The 17,264-nt window shown below is 38.8% G+C and overlaps 2 protein-coding genes across 2 annotated transcripts; both read left to right on the top strand.

Annotated features, from left to right (window-relative positions):
- Positions 1-2,509: 2,509 nt before the first annotated feature.
- On the top strand, positions 2,510-9,414 carry LOC139195218 (uncharacterized). Its single transcript, XM_070820356.1, has 3 exons — positions 2,510-3,862; positions 7,059-8,100; positions 8,393-9,414. The coding sequence occupies exons 1-3, from the start codon at positions 3,785-3,787 to the stop codon at positions 8,878-8,880; spliced, it is 1,608 nt and encodes a 535-aa protein (XP_070676457.1). The 5' UTR covers positions 2,510-3,784; the 3' UTR covers positions 8,881-9,414.
- Positions 9,415-16,151: 6,737 nt separating this feature from the next.
- On the top strand, positions 16,152-16,929 carry LOC139195385 (uncharacterized). The gene is made up of 2 exons (XM_070820911.1): positions 16,152-16,178; positions 16,603-16,929. Exons 1-2 carry the CDS (start codon positions 16,152-16,154, stop codon positions 16,927-16,929), a joined length of 354 nt encoding a protein of 117 aa, XP_070677012.1.
- Positions 16,930-17,264: the final 335 nt, after the last annotated feature.

The raw sequence follows: 17,264 nt of genomic DNA, 5'->3' as shown, positions 1-17,264 counted from the left end.
CTATTTTTCTTCTTCTTCTCTCTCCGTTCTACCCTCCTCCTATTTTTGTGCAATTTTCAGATCTCAAAAAAAAAAATTGATCTGTATATATATATTTTTTTTTGCTTGTGCGCCCATCTCCCCTGCCAGAAGAACACTACCCACCTGGTTTGTTTGCCTGGTATGGGTCGAATCATTTGAAAATAAATCAATTTGGTTGGGTTTTTGCAAGAATTGCAAAGATCTTGAGTTAGGTATGTTGAAAATTTGAACCCAGTTGAACAAATTAGTTGGGCGATTTTTCCCAACTTCTTGAACTTTTTGAAATTTTTGGTGAATTGGGTTATTATCTCTGTTAATTGATGCGAAATATATAAGCACACAAATTTAACCTTCTTTTTGACAATTGTAGTATAGATGTAAGTAGGGTATCGTTCTAGGCCGGGGATTAGGAGGGATTGCTAATCTATTCTAAATTAATTTAAAAATATTAAACAAGACTCAAGGACACAAAACTAGGCTAAAAACTCTAATAACTCGAAACACACTTAGAATGACTCAAAATAATGAAAACAATCAAATTAGACACTAGGAACTGAAATGGACGGAAATTGAATTAAAAGACTAACAACAATGAAAACTAACTAAATAATATAATTTAATAATGGGGGGGTTTGGTTTTGACGAGAAGTAAATTAAACTTAAATAAATTACAGAATTGACAAAAGCATGAAATTAAGGTGAAAGGATAGGTGATGGACTAGCTAGAGGGTTCTTCTCCACACATGACACATATGCAACCTAAATTGATTTTCAGTTGTTCTTTCAATAAATTGTAAATCTCAATACTTCAGATTAACCGTGAACAACACTTTTTTAATCTTCAAGTTTTCATTAAGTTATTGAATTGGACGGAAAAACGCATACAACAATTCAAAACATTCTTCAAAAGTCCCCTACGTGAAAAGCACAATAGAGATACAATCAAAGATCATTAAACTTTGTGAAAACTATAAGCATTGACGAGTCATTCGTAACTATGAAAAGCATGATACTCTTGCCAAGAATTCACTTAACACGATTGTGGATAACAACCTTCACTACTCATAAGTTCATAACGATTAGGTGAAATTCACTTATATTCTAGCATCAAATTCATGCATGTAAATTAAGTATGCATTCTTAATCGACATACAAAAATAAGTTATCAATCAAGCAGTTAAACAAATTAAATCACAACTCAGAAATCACAACTGAAGGTAATCAATTCATATTACAAATATATTCATGGCTTTGAATTAACCTCTAGCCAAAATACATTTAGTTACACATTATTAAAACAGAAATAAAATATAAGTTTGGAAAGATTTAACCGAAAGAGGAGAGTGCTTCAGTGCTCTGTCTGCCCAGCGCCCTCTGTTTTCTGTGCGCACTGCTAATCTCCCCCGAGGCTCACGCCTCCTCTGATTGGATACACGCTGCAAGGCAGCTTTTGAATTCCTCTCCTTTCTTTCTCGCTGCCTAAGGCAGCTTGGTGCCTTTTGTTTTTCTCTGTGCCCAGGCTTCACGCTGCGCAAGGCAGCTCTTTTTCTCCTCGTGCCTTTCTCTTCTTCTTCTTTCCTTTTTTTATTCCTTTTTCGCTGGCAGCTTTGTTGCTTCTTTTCCGTCCATTAGCTTCTCCTTTCTTTCCTCCACCATTCCTTTCTTTATGTTTTTTTGTTTTTTTTTCCATCATTCCATGTCTCCCACTTATTTATTTTCTTATTCTTCTTTCTCCGCACAGTCCGCAAGTCTCTCCCCTTCCTCTTTTATTATTCAATTTCTTGATAGTCCACTCCCTTCCTTTGTTTAATGCCGTGTTGCACTCTGTCTTTTCTCTATTCTTTTCTGCATTTGAAATTAATCCTACAACAAAAGAACCGAAAGTGGGGGGGTTGGTTTGAGTTGGTTCTCGATTTGCGTGAATACGAAAATACATAATAAATTTATCTTCCAGAAGCTACGGAACGTAACACCAATACGAGTGATTGCTTAAAGGAAAGCACAAATGAAGCAGCCCAAGGAGAGCACCAAAGCAACATCTGCTCATTCTCCAAATGGTGCCCATTGTTCTTCTCCAAAGGGACTCTTAAACTAAATAGGTTTTGTTTTCATGTGGTGGAAATACGATAACTCATAAATAAGTAACAATTTATATTACTACACGTATTAATTATGATTAAAAAATAAAATTAAATATATGAGGGTCGGTTCGGTTAACCGTACCCTAAGAATTTTGGGAATCAATTAAGGTCGGTGCGGTTTGGATGGTTAAGTAGGTTTTTTTTTTTTAAATGCCCAACCCTACCATAAACTATGATGAATGCTCACCATACACCTAATCAGATGACACATACGTGTTATTTAATTAGGTGTATGATGAGCATAAACTATAGTTTATAATGCCGAGTAAAAATGCTCCCACTGTCAAAAATGCCAGCTGGCATTTTAAGGTGCGGAGTCATAAAAGGAGGGCAGCTCCCAGAAAACAGAACATATCAAATTTACAGAGTAGAAATCAATACAAAAATATATTGGAGCTCTGCCTCCTTCTTCCTTCCTTCCCTCTCTTCCATGTGTAAGAGTTAAGGTTGAGCTAGGGTTAAGATTTGGGTTCTATCAGAGAAAGACAGAGAGAGATCTCCTCTTTCATTCTGCATTGCCCACTTTGTAGTGGACGAGGTAATCTCACCAGTTATTTATCAAATACCCATAATTCAGATTTCGCAGATTTTCTCATTGACGCTTTGAATCCACTCTCTTTTACCCTTTTGATCGATATCCACGAAATAAAAATTGAAATTGTAAAGTGGGTCGATTCTCTTTTCTTTTTTCTTTTTCTTCAAGTTTTGAATTTTTGCCCTTAATTTTTTGTTTGAGGAGTGGGATTAGGGTTTTTGGTAGTGGGTGTTTCCTTTCTTGGTGGGTTTTTTAGGCTTTTGTTGGATCGCAACTGGGTACTGCTCCAATTCTGCAGTTTTGGACCAATTAGGGTTTGATCAGTGCAAGGAACTGAGTAGTATTGGGATCATCGCGGCCCTGCATCGAATGAGCATAAGCTCCGATCTTTCGGGGAATGGAATTGTGGATTTGGCAGTGCTGGGTGAGTACATAAACTCTGAGATTGCATAGAATTATGGAAAGTGTTGTTTTTCTAAGCATGGAAGAAGATTGCACATATTGAATTGGGTACAGGAGTGATCAGAGACTTGCCGAATCGTTATTTTGGAGCAAAGGGCTTCTGGGTTTTTGCTGCTTTTACATGCTTGATCTTCAGCTGGGAATCAATTTCGTTTTGGTATTTGGTAATAAGGGGTAGCTGATATATTGGATATATTGTATTGGCCCATAAGGCAACACAGACGATTAGGTTGTGGTGGACTGTTTTTTGTTTCTCAAAAAACCATTCTGGTTAACTTAGTTTGAACAACATTCTTGGCAGAAAAGCTTTTGGAGTAGTTAGTTCGGATTTGTGTTGCAGTTGTTTACATTGAGGTCGTGCTTGTGCTGAGCCTTGATTTTTCAAGTGAATTTGGTGTGATATCTCATTGACGTGCCGGCACATCTGTGTGAAAAGGATTAAAGGACTGGTTGAAGTGACTGAGAAGCTAATGGCGGATTTTTGATACTGGGAATGAATGCGGGGACATGGTGCATGGACAGGAGCATAGTTGCTGGTTCGTTCCCTTTCTGGAACAGTGCTACTGGAAACTAATTTTTTGTTCATTGGAAGATACTGGTTTTTGGTACTGTCAGGCTTTATGCAATGTCGCGCTGCTTTCCATTTCCTCCACCTGGATATGAAAAAAAGACTAGGACAGATGATGTTGACTTGCTGAAAAAGGTTAAAATTCTTTCCTTTTATTGTTTCATTAATATCTTTTATTTCGTATGACATTCATTACGGACATGATTTATCAAAAAGATAAAATGGTAAAATGAAATAATCATTTGTTAGGCACATACAAGTGAGTTCCAGCAATTAACTAGTATGGCTTACTCATCGATACGCAAACAAAATAAGTATTGTCATGACTGAAGATTGTCTATTTCAGTAATGCTATAGTTTCGAACAAATATAATTAGAAAATATGGAGCAAGTAAAGATACAGGTGCCAGTTAGAGTCCAGTAATTGCTGGGCATAACTGGTCATTTTGTCCTGATTTCTAATCAATTACATTTGTTGAATGCTTTTCTTGCCTGCGTGTTGAAGTCCAGTAAAAATAATCATCGTCATTTTGCCAGTTAGCGACTATTAGGTTGATTTTTGTGTGACCCAATTCATGTTCGAATCCCGCTCTTACTAAGGATTTATGGTTACCCACCTTTGGATTTGATATCAGGGGCAGAGAATAATTGGTGCTGCTTTTCATGTTTAATTCTCAAGCTTCGATATCAAATCTAAGGGTTAGTGGCCATGCATTCCTTGGTCACCTGGTGACCAGGAGAACATATTCTATTCATGTTCAGTGGGGCCATGTTGAATCAGCAATAGTTTATGTTACTCTCTAAGTTGGATCAGTACTCCGAGGCCTTTTTCTTTTCTAGTGCTAGGACTATCAGATTCCAATTATATCTTGATGATATGTTCTGATGCATAAACTGAGCTTATACTGAGCAATGGGTCTCGCATAGTTTAAGGATTCCAATACAAATCACCAGCTAGTTAAACATACTGTCATGTCATATTCGTCCAGTCCCCAATTTCATCTTATAGGCCTGGATTATTTCTCAAAGTGGAGCCAATACTTGTGATATTATTCAAGGGATGCCTAGTCTAGCCCAGCATTGATGCATCATGTGCAAAAAGAACCTGGAAGTATAGATTATCTATTCCTCGTTGTATGCTTTCATTAAAGCTTGGCACACAAACTGTTTGGAGCTAGTGTGTATTTGGTGATATCTAAATTGTGCACGTGTTTTTGAGAAGTAATAGGGTTCTGAAAATATTAGGGGTACGAATCTGAACGAAGGTGAAATGGAGGAATTTCTCTCCTTGCTGTCTTTTATTGAGTTTTAGTAGGGGCAAGAAGGCAAGAGTTATATGGGGGTGTTTAGTTCTTGCTGTGATTTGTGTGGTCTGGACGGAAAGAAATAAAGAGCTTTTAAAGGCTATGTTGGTGTGGGGGCTGAGGAGCTATGGGATAAGGTCCAGTTTTGGTCTGTTCTCTAGGCTTCTGTCTTCTAATGAATTTAAACTTATTCCTTTCTCTACTAATTTGGCAGGGAGTCCATGATGTTGTGGGCCTGCTATTTTTTTCAGATTTTAGGAGGGGTTTGTTTCCCTCATGCGTTTCTATTTTCCTTTAGTGGTCCTCTTGACTGCATTTTATTTTATTGTTTTATAGTCTTTGTTGCAATAAAATTATTTCTTTTCTCCGAAAAAGAAACATTTAGGGTGAGGAAATGGAGAGATTCTGGGATAGAATTTGTTTTGGGAATCAACAGGCTCAAATTTCCTGGATTTTAGGGGGAAATGTCTTTTGTCATTTTTTCTCTTTTACTTTGTGATTTGGGCTTTTATCATGTTGTACAATCTTCCTTTCTTTTCTGTTTTCTCATTCCCTATTTGCTTGTCTTGATCTCTTTATCCTCCTTTCTTTGGGCTCGTTTGGATGTGCTTTTAAAATGACTGAAAAACGCTTTTTGAGAAAATATTTTTGGGTTCCAAAAGCACTTAAAAATGCTTTTTGCAAGAAGCACCAATTATGTGCTTCTTCCAAGGAGCACTTTAAGTGATTTTTCAGGATTTACTTGCATTTTTTCTAAGGATTGGTTCTAAAACATTTTTACCAAAAGCGCTTTCAATCATTTTAAAAGCACATCCAAATGAGCTCTTTGTCCCCTGAAGTTTGGATTGCTAATTTTTTTTATATGGTAGGATATGATTGATGAAGACTGGAGAGTATGGATAATTGTTAACTGTATTCTGTTTTGGACACCGCGTAGGAAGTTGGCTATGAACCAAAGAAGTTTCCTTGTATTGCTTCTCCTTTAACTTGGTGATAACGGCTTTTTGATGATCAGTCTTTATTGTTGGTTTGTATTCAAAATGTTCTAATTTTCTTTTTTGGTTGTTTTTCCTGTTTTACTTGTCTTGAACTTTGGTTTCAGATTGCCTTTGTATATCTTATTTCTGCACCATCTTATAAGCCTGAAGTTCTTACTTTGTACTTGACTGTCTGTCTTGCTAGTATTCTCTTCTCCTATTTAAGTTCTGAAATTTTATTTGTGAGGAAACAATTTTATGGTGGTTCTTATGTTGCAATGATTTGGTGGGTGGTGGTTGTTGGCATAGTACAATTTTGCGCTTCCGATGCACTAGTGACACTGCTTTGTACATGTCATTTAATTGTAATTTCTATTACCTAAAAAATATTTTTTAATTTTTTTTTCTTTCCCCTTCCGGTTATGTACAAGGGAATTGTTATTGGCACTCCAAATTTCTCATTCTACACTCCAAACTTTTTAGAAAGAAAAATACACTTGTGAGGAGTGTAGAATGAGATTTTTGGAGTGCCAATAACACTTCCCATGTATAAAACAAAGTTTTTTTTTTAATTTTCAAGCGAGTGATGGTAGGTTTATTTCACTTTTCGTGTACCATTCACAGAATGTTTTATTTCTTCAAAAACTACCATTCACAGAATGTTTTATTTCTTCAAAAACTATGTATTTGATAGTTTAAGTGCCAAAACTATTTGAAAACTGTGAGCATTTGTTATCCTTTGTTCTTTTCTGGTTTTTGGGATCTTTTGAAAAGGAAAGCAAGGATCTTTACTGGTATGGGGTACGTTTGGACGGTGGACATATCAGTAGACATCAATAGTATATTGTCCAAAGACTGAAAGAATTCACTCAGGTTTAGATTTGGTTGTTTTCTGTGGTATTTCTCGCAAGTCAGTCCTTATTATCTATTTAATCAGTATGGATTCCCTGAAGCCTCTTTATTTATTTGTATCTATTACAGCAGTAGATATGATTACCTTGATTATATATCCTTACCAGTTATTCTTTTATAACTTTTCAATAATTACAGGAGAAACACAGAGAAAAGAAGCATAAAAAGGAAAAGAAGGACAAAGAGAAGAGAGAGAGTAAAGATAAAAGTGAAGGAAAGCATCGGGAAAAGAAAGACAAGAAGGAAAAAAAGAAAGACAAAAAGAAGGATAAGGAGAAAGATAGGGACCTGGTTAAAGACAAAACAAGTACTTCAGACGAGAAGAGAGTTCCAGGAAAGACCGAGGGTCATGGTGAAGAGAGATACATTCAGAAAGAGTACAAGGGCAACTGTATTGACAAGAGATATACGGGGCAAATTGGAGGTCATCAGGCAGAGAAACTCAGTCAGTACTGTCATCCGGCTGAGCAAAACCAGAATTCTGTATTGGTGGAGTTGGGTAGGAGGAGTAAAGATGAGGCCAGGGCAATCAGTAACCATCTGGTTGGGAAGATTACTGAATCAGACCGAAAGAAGGATGAGGGGATGGTCAGATTGCTGGCCGAGGGTACTGACATTTTGGCCGAAGTTAAGGAAAAGAACAAGGACAGGAGAGTTGATGACAGAAGGACATATGGGCAAGGAGTCAGGGGTGCAGCACAGATTAGTGGGAACACGATGGTTCAGAACCTTGTTGGTGTCGTTGAACCTAAAGTTGAAGGACTTTCCAGACCATTGGCAAGCAACATGGATAGAGATATTGATGGAAAAGAAAAGGCCAAAGAGAAGGAAGGTGATGATAAACGAGGAGAAAAACGCAAGGAAAAAGATAGAGAGAAGAAAAAACAAGGGAGAGACAAGGACAAAGTTAAAGAGAAGAAAAAGGAAGCGAAAGCAAAGGAGAAAAATGAATCCAAGAATGGAGAGCCAGACAAAGAGGAGAAAAAGGAAGAGAAAGCAAAGGAGAAAAATGAAACTAAGAATGCAAAGCCTGATAAATTAAGAAAGAGCGATAAAGAGGATCACATAGATTCCCATAGTGTCAAAACCTCCCAACTTTCGAAGGACAGCAACAAAAGTGCTGGTGCTGATGGAAATCTGAAGAAAAGAAAGGACATACAGACGAATGGAATTGTGCATGGTGAGTTCTTTTTTATGACGCTAAGTATCATCGTTGGATCCCAATCATGCTATGTAGTTGTCTAGCACAAGTTGGGCTCTTTTTGCACAACTGAGGAAGGTTGTAGGTGCACTTTTTGGAACTAAAGCTGGATTCTGCTATCCTCTGCTTCCTTTGATTCCGAATATTGTTGTTTTCCAGTTTGGTATCAGTCAATTGGCAGTGCTCTTGAATCAATTTTGTCAAGCAGGTTCAAGCTTTGGTAATTTTTATTCTTAGCTGACTAATGATGCTTCCTTTTCTGATCTTACAGCCAATGATATTAGGCCCAGTAAACTGTTGAGACCTTCCTCTTCCTCTCATTCATTGCCTGTAAATGGGAGAACACTGGAATCTTGCCAAACTTCCATCCCATATGTTTCAGATACGCTGGGTGCTGCAAATAACGTTAAGGTGGACATTAAGGACTGCAAGATAAATGGCATTGTTGAAGCTCCGTCATTGGCTGTCTCCACTGCAAAGCCGACATCTACAGCTACACAGGTTGTTCCTGTTGCTGAAGCATGCATGAGACCACCCCATCCGGATTCCAGATATCTAAGCCATGTTTATTTGGTTCCGAAGTTGGACGAAGTGCCGGATCATGACGATCAAGATTGGTTGTTTGGGTGCAGTGATGCCCAATCAAAGAAACCCAAGGCGGAATCTTCAGGGTTTGAGGAGACACCTGAGGTATGGTCAGAGGTTCTGCGGATAGAGTCGGCTGATATTCATGCCCTGCCGTATGTCATTCCATATTGAACAACTCAAATGGGCACACTTCACCTCGTGACTCTGGTGTGGGCAAACCCTTGATAGGACCACACTAGAGCAAAAGCTACAAAGGCTTCCGGGCACCTTAGACAGTTTTTGAGTTTTCTAGCTGCATTCATGTGATCAAGCACTAGAGCAAAAGCTAGAAAGACGTCTCAAACACAAATGTCGTCACACGTCACGGGGACACACTCAACACGTAATGGCATGCTTGGGGACCGGGCTCGCTATTTGGATTCAACGGGTGGTTTTCCCCAACGGCTAATTCATTCGAAACGGAAAGTTTCATAAACGCGACCAAGTGAAATGGTTTGCGTAGAAAGGGAGATAGATATATATAAGGCTTGTGCATTTTTTGTTGTCATTTGGTTAGGAGCTGAGAAGCTCATCCTAATTGAGCATTTGAGAAAACTAGATGTGGTATATTTGCAACCCCACCTCAATTTTGATTTGTAACATAGAACAGCTCCTATTTTCATAAATTGTAAGATAGTAGAAGGAAGGGGGAAAGTAGTTGCATAATTCGATTGGCCTCTCATTATTGTTCTTCCCCATTCAGTGTTTCCATATTTCATATTTGTATTGGTTTCATGTTTTTGGTGGAGGGTGGAGACTCGGATTAATAAGTCACATAACGGGTTGGCTATAAATTACAATTGTACTCATTGTCTAAGGAAAATGAATTAAGACCTTATACTTGCAAGAGTTAAAAATGACTGATTGTGATCAGTGTCTGAGAAGTTTGCTATAGTCGTTTGAGTCTTTCACACACTTTTCAGTGTGGCAGGAAAACGGTCTGGTACTAGTGTTTAAAATTTCTTCGACACGGTCTATATGTCCTTGGAAATATCCAAAGAACCAGATAAAGATATGGAAATGGAGAGTGAAGTCTAAACTTCAACTCATATCGGAGAAACTCTCAAATTTAGACTAAATCGATATATATCGTTGACATTTCTAACACATATGTTAAATATTGGAGAAACTCATGAAGAGCTACACAAGTCAATACCAAGCTGGGTGGTGTTGGAGCTGTGATATGGGATTGGTGGGGGGTTTTTTGGCGGCTGGGGTGTGGCAATATCCAGGCATCTCATCTGTGCCGCTCCTGAAGCTGTTTGCTGTGAGTCACGGCATCCAACTAATCCATCAGCAGGGTCTTGATCAGGTTGTGGTGGAGAGTGAGTTCATGAAGGCCACTACAAACACGTAATAGGACCTATTCAGACTCGTCAGCAATAGGTTTGATTGCGGATGATGTTTTGCAGGTTGCATCCTCCTTCTCTATTTTGAATTTTATTCATGTTCTCGTTTATATGACGTGGTTGCCCATCGTCTTGCAAAGTTTGCTTTGACTAGTAACAATAATTTAATTTGGATTGAGAAGCCTCCTACTCTCATTCAGGATGTTCTCCTCCCAGACATATATAGCTCTTTATGAGTTGATTAGAATCAATACAACGCTTTCCCTTGAAAAAAAAAATTAATTAATTTCAAACAAGGTGCACGTGAATAAAATAAGTGGCCCTAATTAATTTCCTTAGATTCCCTGAAAAATCAGTGGAGCAGTGAGAAGCAATTAGGTGCCAATAACGGCGACGGAAGAGGGAGGAGGAGGCAGGAATGGGAGAAACAAAAGAACCTAAAATCAGGGTCGGATTAATTTCAAAATTTTTATTTATTAAGGAATTGTTTTTAATTGACGTGGCGAGTCAGATAATCTGCCATATCATATGGTACAAATTTTTGTATATTTAGGTGATAAAAATAACATGACCAATCATGCATATGCTTGTTTCCTATCCAACTGATTTTTTTTATATTAGAGGTAATATTCGTCAATTTTTTTTCAGAACTTGCAAGGCATTGGCAATTTATTTTTATTTTAGTCAATTATCCACTGAACTTATATAGTTAGCTAAGTTTATCATACTTTTAGAATTTCGAATTGTCCATCAAACATTCTTCCATCTTAGTCAAGTGTTGTCTATGTGAAAAACTTTTGAAGGTAAACAAGTCATTTTGTCCCTCACTAATGGCGTGTTTACGCATCGGGTATGAGATGAAATGAAAGGGAATTGTTTATACCATACTTAGGGCCTCCGTATTTAGATATCGTATAAATACTCGGAGGACTCAAATATAATTATGTAATAAAGGAAGGGGCAACTATGTAATAAGTGAGGAACCCTTATTCTATAAAAGGACTCCTCACCCTCACAATTAGGGGAGGCCAATTCCTAAGGCTCCTCACCCCCTCAAGCTCTCTCTCTCCCCCCCCTTAGAAATACAATATCAGTGTGGACGTAGCCCAAACCTTGGGGTGAACCATGATAACCCTTGTGTTATTTACATTACTTGCAGATTCACGGTCGGATTTATGTTGTTCCAAGACCTTCGGTTTTGTGCATTAACATTTGGCGTCGTTTGTGGGAATCGATACTAAAAGTTGTGTCGGTTTTTTTTTCATTTTTTCACCTCCGCCGTGAATATGCAAAATCTGCAAAATTCGCAAAATCTGTAAAAACCCACAAAGACACAGAGAGCGATGCTCGACCCCATGGACCTGCTCCGATCCAATCTCTCTCGGGTATGGATCCCGGAACCCACCAACCGCATCTACAAGCACCGCCTGATCTCTTTCGACGACTCCATCTCCGGCAAGAAAGGCACTGGTTCTGGCAAATCTAGCAAGGCAGATTCAGGGAATCAAATCTCTCATCTCTTTGTCTTGTCTCTCTGCCTTGATTGATGAGCGGAGTTTCAACAGTAGTGTACGTAGCTCGTCAAGCAGCTCAGAAGGAGAAGGTTCAGATCCTCTACAGGCGAGCCCTCAAAGACACTCTTAACTGGGCCGTTCACCGCCTCTTCTTCTACCCAGATGCTGATGCCCTCCGCGAGGGTAGCCATGAAGGTGCGTTCATCTGTGAAGAAGATGTGTGAGTTTTGTAAGACAGTTAAGCGTCGCGGGCTTGTTTTCGTGATTTGCACAGCCAACCCCAAGCATAAGCAAAGACAGGGCATGTCGACATTGGCGTATGAAGGCACAGTGTCCTCCATGCAAATGGCTCAGCAACAACAGCAGGTCGAAATTCTCCTCCGTAAGCATTAACAGAAACTTCGGTCAGACGCGATACAACTCCAGTTGCGGATAATTCCTCGACAGGCTCATCTAATGTAATACCTGCCCCAGTGTGCAATGCAATGATTTTCGAAGCACTTTCTGCCTCGACAGATCCAAATGGATTGGACACTAGTGCTATTGCTAGCTTTATTGAGGGAAGAGTAAAAGGAAATGAGTGCTAAAGGAGCAACAACATAATAATTAAAGCATAAATGAAGGTGGAAAGAGACAGATAGCGTGCAACAGAAAAGAGAAAAGCAAAAGAAGAAAGCAGAAAGGAAAACAATCAAGTGAGCTGCGGCACAAAAACAAAAGACAGAGACGCAGTGGAGAGAAAAGAAGAAAAACAAAAGATCTTCGTATTATTATGATTCCTTCTGTCTGCCAGATGAAGAGACAGAGAGAGTGCAGCAGAAAAACACAAGCAAAAGCAATGAATAAACACCCACACTGCAAAAGCTAGGAATAAACACCCCACCAGAGTGATGTGGTTTACTTTCCTTATTTTTTAATGATGTAATTTATTTTTCGTATCTTTCGGAGATATCTGTATAAACCCCATCAGAGGGTAAAAAGAAAAAAAAAACGGCAAAGCCTAAAATAAATGGGCTGCAATGTCATGTGGAAGGCGAAGGCCCATATGCCCAAAAGAGCCAGGCCCTAACTAGCTATTCATGCCACCAACCAGGTGATGAAATGTACAACCCATACTCTCCTTCATGCCACCAACCAGGTGACCAAAAGTACGCCCAGTACTCCAAAATTATTCAGCAATCTGCCGCTATTACCACAAACCAGGTGATCAAAAGTACAACCCGTACTCTAATATCATTTGGCAACTAGCCATTCATGCCACCAACTAGGTGATGAAATGTACAACCCGTACTCTCCTTCATGCCACCAACCAGGTGACCAAAAGTACGCCCAATACTCTAAAATTATTCGGCAACCTGCCGCTATTACCACAAACCAGGTGATAAAAGTACAACCCATACTTTAATATCATTTGGCAACTAGCCATTCATGCCACCAACCAGGTGATGAAATGTACAACCCGTACTCTCCTTCATGCCACCAACTAGGTGATCAAAAGTACGCCCAGTACTCTAAATTATACATGAGCATTACTCATGACAATCATACATAAACATTCATGAGCATTACTCATATCAATCATACATAAACATTCATGAGCATCACTCATGTCAACATCCATGAGCATCACTCATGTCAATCAATATAAACATTCATGAACACCACTCATGTCAATCAGCTTCAAAAGCTTCATTTACAGAGCTCCAACTTCGAAAGTTTGATTTACAGAGCTCTAGCTTCAAAAGCTTCATTTACAGAGCTCCAGCTTTCAAAGCATCATTTACAAAAGCTCCAGCTTCAAAAGCTTCACTTGCAAAGCTTCACTTGCAAAGCTTCACCTAGAAAGCTTCAGTGCAGGGTATACGAATACCGCCTTCGAACAACCGCTACTTCGGCCCATACATGGATTCAATTTGAAGTCTCCAGCCAACAGACTCTATTGACCAAAGACTTGGGGGACTACATTATGTACCATATATTGAGCCTTAACTGGGCCTCATGAAAAATACTTGGGGGACTTAGCCCATTATTTATGTATTAAGGAGCGAACCCTTATTCTATAAAAGGGACTCCCTCACTTTCATTAGAGAGCACCCGTTATTCATGTACTGAGGAGCGAGCCCTTATTTTATAAAAGGGACTCCCTCACCTTCATTAGAGAGCAACGCTGCCAGCTGAGCAACCACCTCGCCGCGAGCATCACTCCTAACCCATCACTTATGTATTAAGGAGCGAGCCCTTATTCTATAAAAGAGACTCCCTCACCACCATTAGAGAGCATCGCCGCCTACTGAGCAACCGCCTCACCGCGAGCATCAACTCTAGCCCATCATTTATGTATTGAGGAGTGAACCCTTATTCTATAAAAGGGACCCCCTCACCTTCAAGCGCCACAAACCGAGCCAACCAAGGCAACATAAGCCATAAACCGAGCAGCCTCGCAACATGTGCTACTTATAGTTGAGCATCATTTCACTTTGAGCACCGCCTCATATAAAGTACCAGTTCAAGGCAACATCTAGTTACTTCGGCCCACACATGGACTAAATTTCAAATCTCAAGCCAAAATACTCTCTTGACTGAAGACTTGGGGGACTACTGTTTATACCATACTTAGGGCTTCCGTATTTAGATCTCTTATAAATACTCGGGGGACTCAAATATAATTATGTAATAAAGGAAGGGACAAATATGTAATAAGTAAGGAGCCCTTATTCTATAAAAGGACTCTTCACCTTCACAATTAAGGGATGCAAATTCCTAAGGCTCCTCACCCCCTCAAGCTCTCTCTCTCTCCCCCTCAGAAATACAATATCAGTGTGGACGTAGCCTAAACCTTGGGGTGAACCACGATAACCTTTGTGTTATTTACATTACTTGCAGATTTACGGTCGGATTTACGTTGTTCCAAGACCTCCGGTTTTGTGCATCAACATGAATCATTCCCCAATTGAAAGGATTCTAGTGTTTACTAATCTTTATGGGAATGGGAACATGGTGGGGTCCACTCAAAAATAGGAATTCAATTCCAAATTTAGGAGGAATTGGATTACTTAGATGGAGGTGGTAATCCCACTTCGGGTGAAAGCCTCCATCTGGAATCATACTTTCGTTCCCAAAATGCCCTTAAAACGCTTTAGCACCCAACCCTCCCCTTCATCTATTTCTTTCTCTCGCCGACTCCCTTACTGCTTCAGCATCCTGCACCGCCATCTTAGCATGCACGGTACCGAAGTGAGGATCGAAGTAGCCGTCAGAAGCTTAGTCGCGCGCACGTGAATTCTCGGATCTGAAGATCCATTCCTTTGAAATCTAACCTGTACTGACGGCGGAGTAGGTAACAAAGAGAGGAAGGAGCAAAGGAAAAATGGGAAAAACAAAGGAAGAGAGGAAAGAAAAGGAAATAAAAACAAAGGAAGGAGGAGAGGAATACTTTTCTAACCCATTTCATAAAATGATATTTCCGGGTAGGTAACATAGAGAGGAAGGAGGAGAAGAATAATCTTTTTGCCCCATTTCATAGAATGATATTTCCGGGTAGATAACAAGGGAAATTTGGAAAAATAATCAAATTTTAGATCCCATATAGAATTATAGCCACTATTTTAACTTTATGATAATTATAACCAAAACTTGATGTAAAAGTACTAATATACCCTTAATATTAGGGTTTCTCACAACAACCAAAACAAACCTTTAAACTATCTTAAAATGAGAAATTAATCTTCATCACTTTTTTGCTTTCACTATTCACTTTGCATATGCAATTTCATATTCTTCTTCATCCACTAGAAAAATATATCTGAATGTATGCAATTTAGTCAATGAAACACTAAATCCAAGTATCTAATTAAAAAAATAATAATTAGCCATGGAATTAGTAGCTTGTCCTGCTAATTAAAGAGAAATCTAATTCAGTGGCCTCAATCTGCAGTAATCCTCAACATTTTAAGGTAGTTTAAAGGTTGTGTTGTGGTTGTTATAAGAAACCCTAGTATTAAGGGTATATTAATACTTTTACATCAAGTTTTGGTTATAATTATCATAAAATTAAAATAGTGGTTATAATTCTATATGAGATCTAAAATTTGGTTATTTTTCCAAATTTCCCAGAAAAAAGAGAGGGAGGAGGAGAGAAAAAAATGGGGAGAAAAATCAAAAGGAAGAAGATGCGACTGTAGAGTGTTGAGCAAAATAAGATAAATGAGTTTTTATTTATTTTTTAATTTTTACTATTATATAATATCAAATTGTAGTAAAAGAAAATAAGCATATAAAAGGAATTGTGGCAAGGGTATTTTAGTAATTCTGATGATTTATATTTCAATTCTGTTGAATTAGTAAACAGTTTTATGTATTCAATACTGTTTCTATTATGATTCCAGAATACTTTAGTAAACAGCTTTTATGGAAATCTGGATTTTGATTCTGCTCAATCCAATTCCTCCTTAATTCAATTCCTCCTTAATCTAATTCCTCCATAGTTGATTATAGTTACGTAAACGTGCCATAAGAGTTATGGAAGGGAGGAAAAGTAGAAATGGTTGCAGGTTTAGGTGTTAATGAGGTAAAAAGAATATCGAGTTTTAGAGTGTAAAGTAACGATTGTAAATTAGTTCACGAGGCATTCCAAACAATAAGCCTCAAAAAATAAAAACTAAATAATTATCAAACATGCTCGTACTTTTAATTAATTTTTTTTAATCCAAAATGGTCATTGAGATTGTTATAACTCACCACCACTGACAATAGAAATTGATAGAAGTAGCCCATATGTTTGTCCACTGTAAATCATTTTGATCATTATGCAAAAACATTATCAATATTCTCGTCAAATTGTCACGTGAACAACTAGGGCTGGTTCGCCATGGAATCCCAAATTCCAAACCGATTTCTTTTTAGGACACGGTTTCAGAAACCAAAACCGAAATTTCGTTATTCCCAAATTTCGGAATTTCCGAATTTTTTTCGGAATTTCGGTATGGTTCAAGATAAATGGCATTGTTGAAGCTCCGTCATCGGCTGTCTCCACCGCAAAGCCGACATCTACAGCTACACAGGTTGTTCCTGTTGCTGAAGCATGCATGAGACCACCCTATCCGGATTCCAGATATCTAAGCCATGTTTATTTGGTTCCGAAGTTGGACGAAGTGCCTGATCATGACGATCAAGATTGGTTGTTTGGGTGCAGTGATGCCCAATCAAAGAAACCCAAGGTGGAATCTTCAGGATTTGAGGAGACACCTGAGGGATGGTCAGAGGTTCTGCGGATAGAGTCCGCTGATGTTCATGCCCTGCCGTATGTCATTCCATATTGAACAACTCAAATGGGTACACTTCACCTCGTAACTGTGGTGTGGTCAACCCTTGATAGGACCACACTAGAGCAAAAGCTACAAAGGCGTACTCTGGGCACCTTCGACGGTTTTTGAGATTTCTAGCTGCGTTCATGTGATCAAGCACTGTTGCAGTGATCATGACTCAACACGTCTCAAACACAAATGTCGTCACACGTCACGGGGACACACTCAACACGTAATCGCATGCTCGGCGACGGGCTCGCTATTTGGATTCAACAGGTGGTTTTCCCCAACGGCTAATTCATTCAAAACGGAAAGTTTCATAAACGCGACCAAGTGAAATTGTTTGCGTA

The sequence above is a fragment of the Malus domestica genome, chromosome 04 (genome assembly GCF_042453785.1).
Source record: "Malus domestica chromosome 04, GDT2T_hap1".
NCBI classification, from domain to species: domain Eukaryota; kingdom Viridiplantae; phylum Streptophyta; class Magnoliopsida; order Rosales; family Rosaceae; genus Malus; species Malus domestica.
The sequence above is the reverse complement of the archived record's forward strand: the minus strand, read 5'-3'. Positions and strand labels throughout refer to the sequence as shown.